Source organism: Vigna angularis, chromosome 1 (genome assembly GCF_016808095.1).
Source record: "Vigna angularis cultivar LongXiaoDou No.4 chromosome 1, ASM1680809v1, whole genome shotgun sequence".
NCBI classification, from domain to species: Eukaryota; Viridiplantae; Streptophyta; class Magnoliopsida; order Fabales; family Fabaceae; genus Vigna; species Vigna angularis.
In genome coordinates, this window is record NC_068970.1 from 4,818,239 (window position 1) to 4,837,067 (window position 18,829).

Consider the following 18,829-nt stretch of genomic DNA (forward strand, 5'->3'; position numbering starts at 1 on the left):
AAATTTTATTGGATTTGATTTTATTTTAATATCCTTTATTGTGTGATTTTGACTAAAAGAAAGCCAATAACACCAATATTTAAGTTTTGTCTATTATATTGTTTGTAAAGACTACATAGGAACACAATTTTGCTTGAGACAACATTTTTTTTTTCCTTAAAGTAAAAAGTGTTTCGGTGTTTGGTTAATAAAAAAATTGGCTCAGGGTAATAATGTTTTACAGTATATTTTTATAAAAATAATATGTAACTTCAAAGATCAATTTAACATTAAATTATATTTTTAATGATAAATTTGTTATTAAACTCTAAACTTTAGAAATTAATTTGTACTTTATATTAAACCAAAATTTTAATTATTTGAATAGTTAAATTGTCATAACTTTAACATGCAACGAATACATTGATTATTTGTGGTAAATGAGATTAATTTCTTAGGATAACAATACCTAGTGTTTTCCATTGTTTTTTTTCTGTATCTTTCAGGTAGATTTTCCTTACAAAACATCATCAAAAGTTGTTGGAAGATAGAGTGATATTTATGAGTAAAGAAGTAAAAGTAATTAATAAGTATAAATAAAAATGGAACAGTTATGATATTTGTTTAGAAAAAGGAAAGGAAAGGAAAGGAAAGAGAAGGAGATGCATTGATTGGATTGGGTTGTTACCAACCAAAGAGAATCTTGGATGCTAGTGTTGCAGAGTCAAGGGTGGCAGTAACACAAGAAGAAGAAGAAGAAGAAGAAGAAGCAGCAGCAGCAACAGCAGAAGCTGAAGGAGAAGCAGCGGCTATTGCAGATTGCTAATACCAAACGGAAGCGTGCAAAATAAGAAACTGACCTTCTCCTATTTTCTTCTTCCTCTCTGCCATCACTTTCACAACTTGTCTGTCCCTTCGTTCTACCCTTTTATCATTTCTCAATTTCTCCCCTTTTTTTTATTCTCTTTTTCTTCTTCACTATGTTCCACCCGTCACCTCCAAATCCCGTATAAATTTATAAAAATATATACTTTTCTTCCTGCAACCCATCACTACCTTATCAATTTATTACCTTCGATAACGGCCGCCCCAGTTCTCTACGTTTCACCTTCCTCTTTTTCTCTGCTATTTCGAGGTTAATTTTCCTTTTCTTCTTTGCCAATTTTATTTCTTCATGTTTTTTTCTTTTCTGCTTTCTTCTGTTTTTGTGGTTGGGGTATTGTGTTACTGAGTTGTACGGCGAGCTTTTATTAGATTGGGTTTTTTTTTCTTTCTGTTTTCTTTTTGGCTGTGTTTTGTTCAATTGGGGAGTTATGATTTCTCTCTAATTATTTTGGTTCTCGGTTAGTGTAATAGGCTGAACAAAAAATGAATATTGAAATAGAGAGTTATGGGTAATTGAGTGGGTTATTGGCTAGTGTTAGTATGTGTTGATATTCGTTGGGCTTCTTTGTTCTGCAGAAGCTTTCGTTTGTATGGGAGACATGGGAAAAATGGGACTTGACACGATTTGTGTGGACCCGGTATAGGGTTCTTGGTTTCTTGGTTTGGTCTCGTATGGTCAGTTGGTATAATTACTAGCAATTAAATAGGTTGCTAACATCACTTTTTAATCAGTTAAGTTAGCTTTTTAAGAGTTGTTGGCTTTATTTGGTGAGTGTCACCCCATCAGTATTGGATTGACTTAACGTCCCAACCTATGACACCAAGTGGCGAAGTCTTCATCGGTTGATCCAACAAGAGTAGCAGTTGATATGAATAGCAAATCCAACAAGATTAACAGTTTATATGAATAGCAAGTAACATTGAAGTGTTACTTTTACCACCTGATGTCTTGTGAGTTAGTACATGACAGGCGGTGCTCAAGAGTTTCAGCTTTTGGTGCTTTGATTATTATAATTGTTTTTAGCGGTAATCTTGCTCCACTATTTTCATCATTCAGAATGCATTTAGATTTAATGTAGGTCTAGCTTTGAAAGGTACTTTGTTAGACTTCGTGTTGCTTGCATGAAATTCTTGTTTATTTGTGTCATGTTCATGAAGGCACAGATGACTGGAATGTCCAAGGAAGAAGGGTCAGCTAGTCCTAGTTGGGGCGCTTCATTTTTTATGCAGACAAAAGAGGATGTAGCTAGAGCTGTTGCCGCTGCTGTTAACTCTCCGATGTCATCAAAAGATGATAATAGTGGCAGTCAACTTCAAAGGCTTCAGTATCAAGTTGCTCGAATGTTAAAAGGCTTTTCACACACTCCTGATGTTGAAAACACAAATTACAATCCTGAAATCCTGACTAGTCTGAAGCGTCAGTGGGCTGCAAACTTTCAGTTGCAGTATATGGTAATGTACAATGTTTGACTTCAATGTACCATTTTATGTGTTCCTTCAGTTCTCCGTGTATGAACTGCGAAGAAAGTTGCTTGTTGTTGTATCATCATGAAACACTCGGTACAGAATGCTCTTTTTCATTGGAAGTTCAGCCCTTGCATCCATCGCATATTTGAACTTTCAGCACCTCATTCCGCATGCCATTATCAGCCTTGAGGATCTACGTGTTTTCTTCTTGCCTTAGGCCATATCTCATGAACTATACTCTATGCTTATCAAAAAAAAAAACGAACTATATTGTCCCTTGATTGTTCTTATACACTCCATCTTATCTGAGTTCACAGGACCATAAGACTTGGAAGGAGCCCTCACGACTATTTGAGAGCATGGTGATTGTCGGACTTCATCCTAATTGTGATGTTCAAGCACTGCAAAGGCAATATCATGAAAGGAAGTTTGAAGGCTCTGCTAAATTAAGAAGTGCTCTTGGTTATCAGAGTCAATCTTGTGTAGAACCCAATATTGAACCTCAGGTTGTGATCAGCAGATACTGCGGGATTACCCTTTAAGTTTTACTACAGTGACTACTAGAAATTCACTGTTTACTGTCTGTAGTATTTGTTTTGTTTTCAAATCAGGAACATTATTCAATTTTTTCAGGTCTTATTTGTTTACCCTCCAGAAAAACCGCTGCCTCTTAAATGCAAAAATCTTCTTTCTTTCTGCTTCCCGGGAGGCTTAGAGGTAGGTGTATACTTAATGAACTTCAATCTGTTCTGCCTTCATTTTCTATATCAACAGGTTATCTTTGTTATTAATTGGAAAAGCTATATGTAGACGAAAACAGAAATGACCTGAAGAATTGAAATATTTCCCCTGGAATCGAGAAAAAGAAAAGAGATATGTCAGTGAGCTTGCTGTAGTTTCATTGGCACTGGTCCCATCTGTAAGACTGCTGTGTGATAACAATATAGGAGACTCCATCTTTTACTTGGCTGGGAATCTAGCATAATACATAAGTGGCAATGGGTAGGGTGGGGCTAGGGTGAGTAAGGGAACATCATTTGGACTTGTGTAATGTATCCATAAATCATAGCAACTGAAAAATTGAAGTGATCAATGGTGTCAATATTGCTTGTATTTAAATTCTTTGCATAGTGAATATCTAAGGTCAGGCATCTATTTGTCTGTCTTTCAATTTATTTATTTTCATATATGTAAAAAGGTCTGTGGAGCTTCTAATTTTTGTTGGATGTTATTTCAGGTCCGTGCTGTTGAGAGAACCCCTTCCATGAGTGAGTTGAATGAAATTCTTTTTGGGCAGGTATTTTTGTTTTGCAATGTTAAAGGTTTGATTAATATTTATTCATACAAATTAGTTTTGAAATTTAATATTCGATTAATATGTGATTTTATCTTCCTTCCATTCTTCAGTAATTAACTAATTATTAACTGAATCCAATGTGTCAGAGTATTTTTAGAGAAACAGGACATTATAGTTAAACCCACTAATACATATTCTCATTCACTCTTGGACAACGGTTTGCCTGCAAATTCTGTTATGTTATAAACCCATATTCAAGAGAGAATTTAAATCCTAAACACAAAGGGACTGGCCAAGAAAAATTAGAAGTCCCAGAATAAGTATGGGTCAGACCAAAAGAATGTCCCCCCTATAAAATAGGGAAAAAATGAAAATAGACCGAGGCCTCTAAAGTTCAGGTACAGTAGCATAAATTTGGATAATAAATGAGAGCGAGACCTTTGATTGCTTTGAGGCCCAAGCTTGAGTCATGAAGCCAGGGCTGAGAAAGAAAAATTAGCATGGGGCCAAGTCAATTTTACTGTTAGGGGGAGTGTTGGAAAACAACTCTCACATAGATTGGTGGATTAGAATCAACTTAAAGGGTAAAGAGAGGACCATGAGTTGAAAGTACTGAAGCAGTTCTGGAAATATAGGCTGTGCAAGCTTAGCCCACTGATAAACACTCCCTCACAAGTACACAAATTTGAGTTCCATCCAAATTGGCCTACCCATCTTTGTAATCTGTTTGTCTCGTACATGCAACTTCAAATTTCATAGATATGGTAAATAAATATATAGTGATGGAAACTTGGACACTATTGGGCATTTGTTCTAGCATAATGTTTCTTTCTGGAAGGTGTTTCACGCTTGCATGAAGTTTTCATATTGTTTCCCGATATACCTTTTTTTTTTTTTTTGTATTTCCTTTGTTTGCTGATACTGGTTTCAGATTCAGGGTTTTGAGTAATTTATGCTTTCATTCAGTAAAGGCTGTCTTCTGCAGTCCAGTGACTTTCCATGTCAACGGATGGCAAGCAGATTTTTCTTTACTCCAAAGTGTTGTCAACCTTATTTGACACATGAGTATATATGGTACAACCGGATAGATCATCTATTTATACCAGGATTAGAGAAAAATGTGTACATGAAAGAGAATTACCATGTTAGAAACAACATGAATAACAAATAGAATAGAAACAAATTAAAATAAGTCGGAGAAGCCAGAATGCTACTGTACCCTTAGGCAAAAGCCTTCAAACATTCCCTACTTATTTGATGCCTTATATTTTCCCATTTCATCCCTCATATCCTTCCATTAAGCTTGCTTCCCACGCTCCCTTCACCATTAATCTTCTGCCACCTGTGCATTCTTTTTATCAGGAGGATCCTCTCAACCAGAGTCCTCCACCACCTCAATTCTCGTCCTTCTCTTGTTATTTCTGCCCCATTTATTTGGTGCACCTGAACTGGGGGTCCATCAGGACCAACTATGGCGTGCTAATGAATATCCAAGTTGTTAAATATTGATAACTAAGGTCTGTTTGTGTATTGCAGGAACACGTTAAACAAAGGGATTTGTCATTTGTATTCAGGTTACAGGTACCTAAAGCAATCTTATTGTTACTTTGTTACATATTCTTCTCTTAGACATTATGACAGATTTTACCATTTTTCTTCATGAAAAAGTATTCCAGGGATGGTATGTTGGATGCATTCAACTTTTTAAAATTATATTCTAAAACTAATCGAGGGAATGTACTCTCTGCATATATTTTCATTTCTTTTTTTTGTTCTGGATGGATCTTTCCTTATTGCTTTATTATATTGCTAGAGCAAGTTTAACCTGGATACTTCAGAAGTAGTTTGGACATTATTCCTTTGATCTTCATTGAAGTAATGGTAATGGTGTCTACCTCATTATATGATGCAAAAAACAGGTGTTAACTGTGTTTTCATTAGGTCATCCAAGGTATAAAAGCTGAGATTCTTTTGTACAATAATGCAATTTGCTTGCTACTAGTGTAACCTATGTGTTGGTTGTCTTTCATATGAGAACCAATGTGTCTAAATATTTACAACAATGCATGCAATGTTTAGTGGAGTGGATTTGGAAAGAAAGGAAAGGATGTGATTGATGTGTTTGGGCTAGAGCCTTTTTTTCTTGATGAGAACTTGAGGCCTAAGACCTAGTGTGGGGAGGTATGCCAAAGTGCATGCCAGAAAGTAATCCAGGATAATTCCTTAGGAGGCCAGGATGAAGGCACTTGTTGTCAATTGAGTTAGGCTGTACTTTATGTGCATCACTTGCTTTCTTTTCTTTCCAAAGCTACCATAACAAACAATACCTTGATTATTTTTTTTATGTTGAAATAATCAGTTACCTCACAGTGTTACTTTGTTTCTTGGTTTGTTACTTTAACTTCGAAGGGTGCTGACAACTCAACACTTTATGGGTGTTGTGTCTTAGTTGAAGAACTAGTGGAAAAGCCTTCTGGATTGCTTTCTCTGATTTCTGATAAGCAGCCTTCTTCCTCTTCTTTGAGACGACATATACTAACCACTCAGAGATGTTACTGCATTCTTTCAAGGCTTCCAGCTTTTGAATTGCACTTTGGTGTATTGAATAGGTAGGTATCTGTAATCAAGAGTCAGCAGAAGGAACTAGATGTAGAAAATATTTGCAATTTCTTTGTGCTCTTAATTTATTAAATTTTGGAAGGATGGTCAGTATAACAGTAAGATTTTTTGCACTCCTTGTATGCATCAAAACAGTAAAAAAAGTCAAGTGTTAGTCTGTAATATATTTTTGTATGGTATAATTTGCAAAATTGAATTGTCACCATGATCAAGTAGTATATTAACATGAAAAAGCATACGGTAAAAGGAATATTTGCATTACATTAAAGTAATGCATTATAAAACTGTGGCAATTTATGCGCTCATAACTGGATATTTAAAAAATGTCATCATATTTACTTGCCACCTAGGGCAGAACATGCACAAATACACATGCACACATACTCATACACAACTTAAAATGGTTTGCTTCTGGAGAAAAACGAAAAAACTGCTTCTTCATACCCAAAGATTAGGTGAAACAAATAAATGTAATGGTTGGTTTTAATTAGAATGTACAATCTTCCCAGGAGCTACGATGTTGTTTGTGGTGGCAAAAATCTGGTTGTGTGTAATGAGGACTCAACTTTTAAACTGAGGATCTTTATTTGTTGTTTTTCTTGCTCCTTCCCTTTAGCATCAGATTTCAGATGCTTGAGATTATTTTTGACTTTTTTCGGAGGGGGGCTCTCAAATGAAGCAGTTCTCTGCATTGGTTGGAAGATTAAGTTCTATATTGTTGGAAGTTGGAATGAAATTTGTTTTCCTTTTTTCATGTGATTGGCATGCTGTTTATTAACCATATTTGGCTGAAATAATTGAATTATGGATAGTATGTGCTCACAGATTGTATTCTTATGCATGGTAATTAAAATTGTTTACTTTCTAACATGATGAGAGATATGGTTGTATGATTTTTGCTCATTTCATTGTGCTAATATCTTTGTAGCATCTTCACACAAGAAAGGCTAGAGCGATTGACAAGAAGTGTTGGAGATTTAAATTTAGAATTTGATGAAGGTAATAACTTAAAAGAAGAAAATCCAGAGGGCTACTCAGAGAGTGCTTTGGTGAGTGATGGACCAATAGAAGATACACTTGGTGAAAATCCAAGAATTTCTCCATTGAGAGCAGGAGACTCTACACCTGAAAACATTGTGGATGATGATCAACCAGAGCACCTAATGGTTGATGGGGAGCTGCAGACATATAAGGAGAGAGTCAACAATGATGATGTTTTGGTTGCTGATCATGTAACAGATAGTACAGCAGCCAAAGAAGATTCTGGCCCTACAAATTCTGAAACTAGTGATCAGTATGGAGATGCCTTTGCTACAAACAAACAGTCAGAAGACAAACATTTACCTAATGCTATTTTGCCCCTCCTGCGCTATTGCCAGTATGAAAGTTCTGAATCTTCCTGCAGGTTCATGTCACTGGGTCTTAGTTTTGTTAAGAAATATAATGTCTTAATTGTGGTTTATCTTTTGTTGGAGTGAAAGGCCCCTCTCCCTCCCAGTTTTCTTATGTTTCTTTGTAGTATCTCCTTGACAGACATGCACAGGGATTGGAGTGCTCTTTTCTTATTTATGTATTTGCTTTACATGTGTTGCTCTTATGATTTTTTGTGCAAAGTTATCTTATATTGATCAATTTCCGTCAATGAAATAATTCTCTTTGTTCTAGGTGATTCATCTTAATCAGATGTTTTGATTCCTGCCTTTTTTGCAGTTTTCAAGGATCACCTTGTGAAGACAGAAATTTTAGGAGTGATGTTGATGATAATGAGACAGAAGAAGCATCTTTCTCCGGCCAAGAAGATTTAAATGAGTTAAATGATATTCTTGAATGGGCAAAGGTGTGTAGCTTGATGAGCACCTATATCTGTTTTTGCTTGTTAGGCACCATTTGTTATATTTTGTAGCTGATGGCAATTTATCAATTTCCCAGGAAAATAACCATGGACCACTACAAATTATAAGTGAGTATTACCGTTTAAGTTACCCTGCCAGGGGCTCATCACTTACATTTCATCCTTTGGAGCACTTGCATCCGTTGGAATACCAGAGATCAGCTGAGTCAGTTTTACGTCTTGCTGGCTCAACAGTTGATTTGAAAACGTTCAGTACTGGTCTGGAACTAGTTGATGTATGTTGTCATGATAATTTTTTAGTGGAAGAGTCTGCTTCCATTACACTTCAGATTTGATGTTTTGATATAATGGAAATATTTTGTTTCATAGTCACATTTGTAATGTACTTCATTGTTGCTTGTTAATCTCAGGCACATATAGCTCTTGTGGTAGAAGAGGCAAATGCATTATCTGTATGGGCTGTAGCTTGCTTGTGCGGTACATTGAGACTTGAAAATGTATGTTTTATGTTTTTTTCCAAGACATTGAAATCTATTTTGTTTCCATATATATTGTATGTATCATCATGCTTGATTTCCAAGTATATGAATTATTAATTTTTTCCGCAATAGATTTGGTGGCATCATTTCAAGCTTGAGCTTATATGCAGGTAGATCCATTTTGGTTTTGAGTGGGAGAAGTTACCATTATTTCAGCATCTATAGAATTTGTGGTTATGCCTTTTATAACTAATTTTTAGAGATATGATTTGCTTACATTAAATAGGGAGATTGATATGATATGATTTGATAGAGAAATATCTTAGGTCATCTCCATTGCAACAGTCATTATATGAGGTTTCATTTTATGGGTCTCATTGTGCCACATTACTTTTAAGACCTCTTTGCACTTTTACTTCAATGGAAGAGTCTCCTAAGATCCACACTTTAATTAATGTTTTATTTGGTTGTTAATGTTTCCAAGACAACAAAATAGTGTTTTATTCCTATGACACATGGTCTTATTTAAGACTCAGAATCATAAATTTTAATTCATATCAACATATCAACATACTTTAATAAAGGGGTCTTATAAGACGCAGGTCTTAAACTTATGACCTCGGGGATAACTTCTACAATGGAAATATTCTTTCTAAACATTTTCCATTATTAGATATTGATTTTGTTCCTTGTTATTGTATCTTTTCTTCATTAAGTATATTATTCATTCTATTCCTTCTTGGTTTGTCTCTTTTTAACATGATACTATCGCGGTACAATCCTCCATCACTTGCTTTGTCACTATCCTTTCAACATGATATTTAGAGGCTGAAAGAAGGAAACTCAAATCCGTGCTTTCCCAGTAGGGCCACTACTCATAGGATTAGAAACTATGTATCTTTTTCAGTTTTTTGTTATTTTTCCTGATACCACTGTTCGTGACAAATACACTCTTCACCACCTGCATTATTTTTCATCATGGATGACTTTCCGATGAACTTCTATTTTTCCAGCCAGGGTTATAGTCTACCACTGACTGTTTCCAGCAAGTACTATTTACCGCTGACTTTTTCCAGTGAATATTGCTTATGGTCAATGTTTTTGCAGCAAATATTGTTTACTCTTGACGTTTTTCTATAGAGTACAGTTTACAACCAATAAGGTTTTCTTGTGAGTACCGTGTACCACTAATGTTTTTCCCGTGAACACTGTTCACCACAAATGTTTTTTCTGGTAAGTATTGTTTACTGCCAAGCTTTCTCATAGAATACTGCTGCTATCGATGTTTTTGTTTTCTGGCAGCCATTGGATTCTCCAAGCAGTTTCTGCTCAATAGCAATTGGCTTGCCCTCTAACATGTCTAACAAGCTTGACTCATGATATATATGCTTTATCTTGAGGAAAGGGTTAAAGATATCATTTGTCATTATCTGCCCTATCGATTCCAACAACCAACTGGCTGACATGATTCTCTCAAGAAATCTGGTGTTAATGATATTGGTAACAAGATTGTCTCATAATACATATGCTCCTCCGTGAGAGGGAGTGTTAGAGAAACTATTTGATTACATTAAATAGGGAAATATGATATGATTTGACAGGGAAATATCTTATCAAAATATTTTCCATTATTAGATATGGAGTTTGTTCCTTATTATTGTATCTTTTCTTCATTATAAATAAAAATATCCGTGTGTGCGTGACACAAAATTCAGTATATTTCTTCTCAGTTTCTCTCTTCTCAACATGGAATGGTATCATCCTCTATTATGTGTTCAAAACATTAATCCTTTGAAAATTAGCATGTTATCTGTGGAGTTACTTCTTTGTTAGCCACTGTTGCTTCCATATTTAATATTAAAACCTTGTATGCATGGGTAGCTTGATCACCTTTACTATAAGCTAAATTAGAGGCACAATAATACCTTTCCTAAAGTTGTAATGTTGAGCTCAAAGTGTAATAGTTTCATAATGCTTGTTTATTGAGTTTTACAATTATGAGTTGGTTTAATTGTTTTGTGTCCCTTCTGCACTCTGCAGGTGTTAACGTTCTTTGCAGGAGTTCTGCTAGAGAAGCAGATAGTTGTTGTCTGTTCTAATTTGGTATGTCTTGTACTTAAATCAAGTTTGTATTGATCCTATGACAGTGATTAGTCTATCCTATTCTTTTATAATCACCACCATCATCTTCTGTAAAGTGGTATGAGTTATTGGTTATGTATGTGGTCCTTTGGTGACATTATTGTTTCCATGTTGACAGTGGTCACTGGTCTATTGGGAACAGTAGTAATTATATTTTTATTTTGGTTGTTGTCATTGTTGTCTTTGCGTGCAAAATCTTATGCATATCTTGTTACTCATTTTGCATTTTATTTTGAATGTAGGTTTGTATATATTTGATTACCTTGCAACAGCATACTTATCCTCTTGTTTTACTGATTAGTCACTCTAACAATTAAATAAGCATGTCTACAATTCTCTTGATTAATATGCACATCTTTGCTTCACAATCAATCTTTAGGGAGACAACTTGGTAAATTAACTGCAAAACTCATTTATATCTTTCTTAGTGCATATTAGAAATAGTTTTATTGGCTTGATTTATGATTCTTATAATTTTCTTTCATGATCAGGGAATCCTATCTGCTTCAGTTTTGTCAGTTATTCCCCTAATCCAGCCTTACCGGTGGCAAAGCCTACTAATGCCAGTTTGATTTCTTTCTCTTTTCCCTATTAAAGTGAATGAGTTATTACTTTATATTTCACCTTACGGTATTTGACGAGAATATGTTCTTCCAGGTTTTACCAAATGACATGCTTGACTTTTTAGATGCTCCTGTCCCTTATGTAGTGAGTATTTAGTTATTGGCTTTAACTGATAAGTATATTATCTTCTTGAAGCAAGGCCATGAGGTTGCTTTTGCATTTTGAATAATTTGTTCTTTGAAAAACAAGTTCCCCTTGCACATGTCAATTTATTACTTGGATATTGGTGTTGAATATATTGCTTTGAAGGTGGTCAAACTTTAATATTAATTTTCTTACATTGGAAGAAAACATAGATTTGCCATTCAAGGGTGCTTTTCAAATTTGGTTTCAAATTCAACTTTTTTTTTTTAATCTTTTAATTGATACTGCCATTTGTGATGTCTCTGACTGCTTCAAAATTAATTTCTAGGTTGGTATCAGGAACAAGACTAGTGATGTTCAGTCAAAGTTTACCAATGTTATTCTAGTTGATGCTGATAGAAACCAGGTAAAAGTAAATCCTTTTTATCTTAACAATTTGTGAAATAAAACACTAGTATGCATAATCTTTTCTTACATTTGTGAAATCATTGCTTGAAATGAAGGAAAAAATTAATCTGCATATCCATTGTTAATTTTGTGCCACTGTATTGTAATATTTTTTTCTGTTTTCTTGTGAAATACAAGTTTTATATAACTGCTAGCAAATTGTCATTTTGTGTAATCATGTAAATAGGAATGAATAATCTGTTAATTAGAGAACATTTATATTCTTTTAATTATCCTTGTATTTATGACACCTAGTATTAATATATGTTTTTCTGAGTAATCCAAATAGACGGAAGTCATCAAATGTTTCTCTCTTTACAAATGGATTAGAGAATAGATAGGGTAGCACTTATGGTAGAAAAGACGGGTAAAAACTCAACTTTGGTGGTTTGGCATGTGTGGAGGAGATTTGTATAAGCTCTAGTAAGGAGAGTAGTTCAAATGGAGGGTAAATTAATTGCTAGACACAAAAGGAGACGACAGAAAACTATAGGTAAAACCATTGAGAAGGGTTTAGCGGCCAATGATGCTTACAAAAATTCTTAGAATGGGGTTCTATGCCTAGCTCAACTCACAAAATTGACTTATAACATCATTTTATTATATATCATCTTTTCCTCACTTATATATATCATTATTTTATTATATTTCTAGTATGAAATCTTAAGCACACCTCCTTTTGCTAAAAACTAGGCATCTTGAGTGTGGGACTAGATACTTTAAAAGTGGTTCAATAGTAGTTCGATAGCAAGTAATATGATAGACCCAATAATAGTTGCAAAGATAGACTCTTATACTATCTTAAAATGTAAGTTTGGGACTTAATCAATTCCAGAAAACTTGCTTGTAGAGTATTGCTCTTCACTTATATATATTATAATTTGATATCTCTCTTATTGATGGAGGATCTCTAATAGACATGATGTATGGTAAATCATTATGTTGTTTGTTCCAGTAAGCAAGCTCACCTACTGGAAGAAGGCTAGATTGTTGTTGTTGGTCATAAAGGACTAGTTATTCAAGTTTCTTGTTCATATCTTTGGAGTTAAGTTTGTGTTTTCTTAGACTAAGTGGTGTGGCGTTTAGGTTGATGAGATTTGGTTGAGGCAATATTCAATTTTAGTAAGTTCATAATTTAATTTGCAAGTTTGATCTAGTCAAATGATACTTCATACGCTGACCATGTAATGGGAGAAAAAGCATTAAAAACCTGGAGGCTGCAGCTAAAGGTTAGGATTGATTGGGTGAAGTGTTAGATATGTAGAAGATTTTACATCCGAAGCTCCCAAGAATTTGTCATAGGTTTGGAGATCTCAGAAAAAGCTTTTCTAATTGCTTATTTTTTATTATTTCGATGATTATGAGAATACTAGCCATTTATTTTCATTTACAGCACGATAATTTGTTTTTCATCTGGTTATCCTATAACATCAGTGTAGACACACATGATTTCTTATCACACTGCTATTATGTTGCAATAGGTGAAGTCACCAACAATACCGCAATTGCCAAGACAGAAAGAGCTAGTCTCTTCTTTACGTCCTTATCATTCAACTCTTGTTGGAGAAAGTTACTTGGGTAGGAGAAGGCCAGTATATGAATGCACGGAAATGCAGGTGTGCCCATTTTAATGAAATAACGATTACTCATTATTACGGTTCTTGATTTCCTTTTTATTGCTCTCCGTCATTCTGATTCTCCACTTTTGGTCACCTTTGATGTCATGATTAGATTATTGATAATTACAGACGTTAGTCATGCTTACATGTACTTTGTCAAAGCAACTTGATATTTTGCAACAAACAATTTATCCAGGCTTTTAACAGGCTTTTAACAGTTCATCATTAGTTATGCATCCGCAGATATTTTTAATTTTTCGGTTGTGTCCACTTGTCACTTCAAATTATCTCGACATTTTAATCTGTACTCATGTGTGTTAATTTTCCTACAGATTGAAGCTGCAAAGGGATTCCTTTCGGTGTTAAGATCTTACTTGGATTCTCTTTGCTGTAACATCCGTTCTCACACGATCACTAATGTACAATCCAATGACGATAAGGTTTGTATTTTAGTCTCACCAACAAATTAAGTTACACATGTTGATATCTATCTTAACTGTTCTAACCTCTCTGAAAATAAGGATTTGATTCAGAATTTTAATTTAGAGCTAACCTGTACTTGATCTTACTTTTATGCCTTAAAAGGGGGTCAGTTATATATAACGTGGTTAATCCCTGTTATGAAACCTTTAACTTTTAACTGTAATTTTAAGTTAGTTCTTATAATTCTTCCTTTGATCTAAAAACCATAGTCTGTTTTTAGTGAATCTGTGTCCAATAAATACCTTAATTTGCTCATAATAGTCTTTGTTGTTGGTGATAAGTTCTGTGATATGAATGATCCAAATCCTAGATTATCTGGAGGCTGCTAGATAAGCTTGGGTGTACTAAAATACATAGACAGAAAACAGTAATCGAAACAACAATATATATAATTTATTTATTTTTAACTAAAATTTAATCACTCGCTTACTTTTAAAATAGCATATTTTAGTGAATATTAGGAAGATCTGAGACGATGATTTGTACCTTCAGGTATCATTGCTTCTGAAGGAGAGTTTCATTGACTCCTTCCCTTATCGGGATCGGCATTTTATGAAGGTTTGATTCTTCTTGAGCTTACAATCATACCTTATACTAACTATGTATGCAAATTGTAGTCAATTTTGCTAGTAGAAGTTCAAAATGATCAAATGATTAAAATTGACTTAATTGCAAATTCTCTCTCTAATTTCTTGTAGTTGAAAGCTACTCCAAAATTTGCACTTACTATGTAAATATTATTCACATCCATATTTTGTTGGATCACAACACAACTATTGCACTGACTATGTGGTATTTTGCTAAAATTTTTGTGCTTTAAGTTGAGCAAACACTACCGGTTGTATTGCAAACAGGATTTAATTCGATTTTCAACTGTTGATCATGCTTGCTGATTGATATTTCTTTTCAATAATTTGTTTTTCTAGTGCTTCAGAATCATGCTGCTTTAGCAAGTTTCAAAACCTTGAGTAGAAATCTAAGGACCATTTGGTTAGAATCTCAAGTGCACCGGGTTTTTGCTTAGGGAATTGGTTTGTGGTAGTCTCTAGCAATAAGAAAACCTGATTTTTTTTTTGTTATTTGATGCAACCAACCATAAATACGTGTGAGAACACCAGTGAATGTGCTCAATGAGAAGAAATTCTTTTAAAAGCCAAATGAATATATGCATAATCTTTTTGCTCATGTTTGCGTTATTTAGTAGATAAACATTTCTATATTTGATACTATATTCAAACTACTAATTTAGTTTTTTGTATTTTGTCCCCTTTGTTGCCTTGTGCTAAACAGCTTTTCGTGGATACACAACTTTTTTCTGTACATACAGACCTTGTTCTCTCTTTCTTACAAAAGGAATAGAGCTGCAATGCAGAATATTTTGGTAATATTATGTTATTGTTTCGTTTCACGGTTGAACGCAAGTTCAGTGTTGTATAATTTTTCTATGTTGAGTTGAGTTAAATTTTTCTCCCTTTCCTTACGGTACTTGTAAATATTAATTTGATTGTAGAATTTAAGCCTAAAAGGGTTACAGGGGATTTAATTCTATGATGTAATGCTTTTTTTGTCATCCACCAATACGAAAAGATATGATTGACATTACTCTAAATTTTAATCTATTGCAACCAATTCTTAGTTTGCTTAAAAAAATATTTGGTTGCTGTTTGCTTGTGAGTTCAGTTTAGATAATCCGTGTTTGTGCATTATAGCAATACGTAGGTATTGAAAATTATTCAAAGTTTTTTATCGTAAAAGACAATTAATTTTTCAATGATATACATAATAATACCTACATTTAAGTTGATTCAAATCAATAACATACTAAAAAATACACAAGATGCAGAAAATAATGTGTCCATTAGAAAATGTGAAAAGAAATTGTTTTAGAATAAACATCATTGTATACTGTATGAATGGTAAAAAAAAACAAATCATTTCATGAACACGTTTGCAACTAATTTTCTCCAACGGTAAGTTTTTTAAGCTCTTCTTTTCTTCCTTTCTTTTTAATCTTCCAAGTTTTCCCAAGTTTTCTTTTTTTTTTTTCCTATATACCCTCTTCCTTTATCGGGAGAGACGTGAAAAGGGTCAATATTTTACTCATAATCCAAACCCAAACGACCATGATGAAATGACCTTTTCCGGCAATGGAACACACCTTAGCAGAGTGATTTTTTATTTTTATTTTGTAGTTTTTATTTAGATTTAGATTTTTATTTGTGGAACTTTTTTTTAAAAAGATTTGGTTGTTATATCATGGTTTTGATGTGTTTATGATTTTATTTTTTTTCATTTTGATTATTCACCATGTTTTGTTTTTTCTTTCTATGTTTTTTTTCAATTCTTTTTCTTCTTAGGACTCACCAAAAAAACAAAAAAAAATTGTATTATTTTATTTATAAATAACTAGTACGCACGGTTTTTCTTTTTTTTTTAATAGTAACTGGAAAAAAAATTAAACAATTTGAATGAGCACCCCACCTTCCTCCAACAATAAAGTTAGTTGAAGCAATTCCAAACAATATAAACCTTTTATTTATTTGTCTCCTCTTTTTACTTTTTGTTTCACTTAATTCAAATAAATTTACTTTCACTTGTAAATTTCTTCCTTTCTATTCTTTTACGTTTCATCGCCTCATCCAAATCTAACATCACTCACTTCCTACCAAAACTTGTTGGTTCCAATAAAATCTTGTTAAAAATCGTTTCTTTGGCACACAAGAAAGTTTAATAAAAAGTAACTGTCACTGACGCCTTTAACCAAACATGGTAATCGAAGAGGGGTAACAAGTTTGAAAAGTTGGTGTGTTAAACAAACCTCTTTTTAACCTTGTTCCTTTTCGTACATTGTTTCATAGGAACAAAATTTTGAAACCGGAATACTTAGTTAGGAGCATTACCGAAATAAAGGTAAAAAATTCTGGAATGTTTCCTGAGTCTTGATGATAGTAACTTTAAAGAGATGAGAAGAAGATAAAAGGTGTGCATTAAAATTGAAGATGTTGAATTTGAAAAATAATGTGAAGAATTTAAAGATGTTGAATTTGCAAATGGAAGTGGGGACATGAGCAGTATTGAGAAAGCTTGGGTTGTGTGGACTCAAGAGGGTGGTCCAAGTCCAAGATGTGGCAGTTCAGTTGTGTTTGATTCTAAACCAGAATGCTACAGCAAAGATGCCGGGATTTGCCCTTCTCGCTGTTACATTAATGGAAACATTTGATGTGTCTCTGCTTCCGACCTTTTACTTCTTAAATGTGTCACCGTTTCAAGTAACTTGGTAGTTTTGTGGAGCCTTGATTAAGCATTTGTACTTACTGATTATGACCACCACACTGCAAAATATCAACAAAAGTACATCCCATGCTTTATACACCTCACTCACTCTCTGTTTTCATAAAGTGAAACAAATAATGCAGGTGTTACTACCGCTTTCTCTCATTTATAAAACATTTCAACAAATTTCTTGCAAATCCTCTGCTTCCACTTTTTTTTCACTCAGATGCACAGATTAATAGAAACACAGATAATAATACTCATACGCATTATATATTAGTTTTGCTATTTGCGTTGTATATATTTCTGTTAAAAATGTGTTTTGTTTGAAGAAAACTAAAGGGTACAATGCAGTATATGACAGTAAGATTTTGTAAAGGTACACTCTTCCTTCTGAGTTACTTATTTACTTGGCTATCACCTGTCACAGATAAACAACAAAAAATGGAAAACTTCACTTGACATTTGCCAAGTTGGTAGATGGAGTCAAACATCCAACAACCTAATAAATTTTGGCTAGTATTTTTTCTGATAAATGATTTACACATGTATATTTGTTGGTTAGTTGAAGTGGGGTTTGGGTTTACTTTGTTTTTCTTGTTTATTTTGACAAAAGCAAAACTGTTTCCAACCAAAAGGGTAGCAACTTACATTAATACTTGCTAATAAATGTTATGATTGAATCCTCTAGCTGACATCATCAATTTCAAATGCTAATATTCATAAAGCTTCTTCAACTGTTGGTGAGGATAATGAATGCTGTTTGCTAACATGTCATGGAGTTAGCAAAGGATATTCTACCCTTTTGACACAAAATAATACTGTCAGAAAAAAAATAAAAATTACATGGCATGTATGGTTTAGCAGTGACCTCGCAGCTTTCACTTTGCAAGTGTTAACGTATACGCAAAATTCAAAATTTTGGTATGTGCAATGTAATCTTTTGTTCCAGCATGCTTCTTATATCAGCAGAAATTTGAGAGGGTGTGTTTATGGCAGTTAACCAGTAAAGCACTTAAGTTTGTTAGAATTTGAAGGAAGTGTGAGAAGCTAACGAAAGTGAGGTAAAAAGAGTTAGATGGTTATATGAAGGTATGGGGTAAAAAATGGAGTATTAAGAGAGAAGAGAGAAAGAGAAAAGTACATAAGTACACACAATGCGGATATTTTATTTTGTTTTTGTTTTGGTTGGTTGAAATGAAATGAAATGTTGTACAAAGGTAGAGACAGTGTGTTTAGGCAATTGTGTTTACTAGGGGGATAAAAATCGTGCAATTGTACTGGCAAACTTACAACACAAGAATAGCTCCAAAGGTTTTAATGCAACCAAACAACATAAATAGTGATGCCAATCTATGTCTCTAGTTTTACTTGCGTAGTTATGTGTCCCCTTTTTGGTTGAATTGGTTTTGCTCCATCAAAACTTCTGAGCTGGACCATATGTGTTTGGGTAGCTAGGACAACACTATTGACCTGCTTTTGGTTGCAATATACATTCACATTGTAGTGTTCTGCAATTCTTAAGAAGCGAGCATCAGGGCACAGTGGTACTTAGCTTAGACTAGATGAGCCAGATAGT

At 33.9% G+C, this 18,829-nt stretch overlaps 1 protein-coding gene across 4 annotated transcripts; it reads left to right on the top strand.

Moving 5' to 3' along the window:
• Window positions 1-611: 611 nt before the first annotated feature.
• LOC108338057 (uncharacterized) lies at window positions 612-15,586 on the top strand. Of its 4 annotated transcripts, XM_017574723.2 has the most exons (20): window positions 612-1,114; window positions 1,441-1,890; window positions 2,023-2,316; window positions 2,649-2,837; window positions 2,965-3,048; window positions 3,569-3,628; window positions 5,165-5,209; window positions 6,038-6,237; window positions 7,176-7,652; window positions 7,958-8,084; window positions 8,177-8,374; window positions 8,510-8,596; window positions 10,619-10,681; window positions 11,212-11,286; window positions 11,378-11,428; window positions 11,757-11,834; window positions 13,357-13,491; window positions 13,827-13,934; window positions 14,470-14,535; window positions 15,268-15,586. In XM_017574723.2, the coding sequence occupies exons 3-20, from the start codon at window positions 2,029-2,031 to the stop codon at window positions 15,334-15,336; spliced, it is 2,400 nt and encodes a 799-aa protein (XP_017430212.1). In that variant the 5' UTR covers window positions 612-1,114; window positions 1,441-1,890; window positions 2,023-2,028; the 3' UTR covers window positions 15,337-15,586. The 4 variants fall into 4 exon arrangements, with proteins under 4 accessions (XP_017430212.1, XP_017430214.1, XP_017430210.1 ...); XM_017574725.2 differs by lacking the exon at window positions 1,441-1,890 and having other exon boundaries at window positions 7,176-7,625; XM_017574721.2 differs by lacking the exon at window positions 1,441-1,890 and having other exon boundaries at window positions 613-1,114.
• The last annotated feature ends 3,243 nt before the right edge of the window (window positions 15,587-18,829 follow it).

Coding starts and splice junctions, on each gene's coding strand:
- LOC108338057 (XM_017574723.2), top strand. CDS start 2,029: ATGACTGGAATGTCCAAGGAAGAAGGGTCAGCTAGTCCTAGTTGGGGC. Junction 3,629..5,164: donor ATGAAATTCTTTTTGGGCAG/GTATTTTTGTTT, acceptor TGTGTATTGCAG/GAACACGTTAAACAAAGGGA. Junction 8,597..10,618: donor GTACATTGAGACTTGAAAAT/GTATGTTTTATG, acceptor TGCACTCTGCAG/GTGTTAACGTTCTTTGCAGG.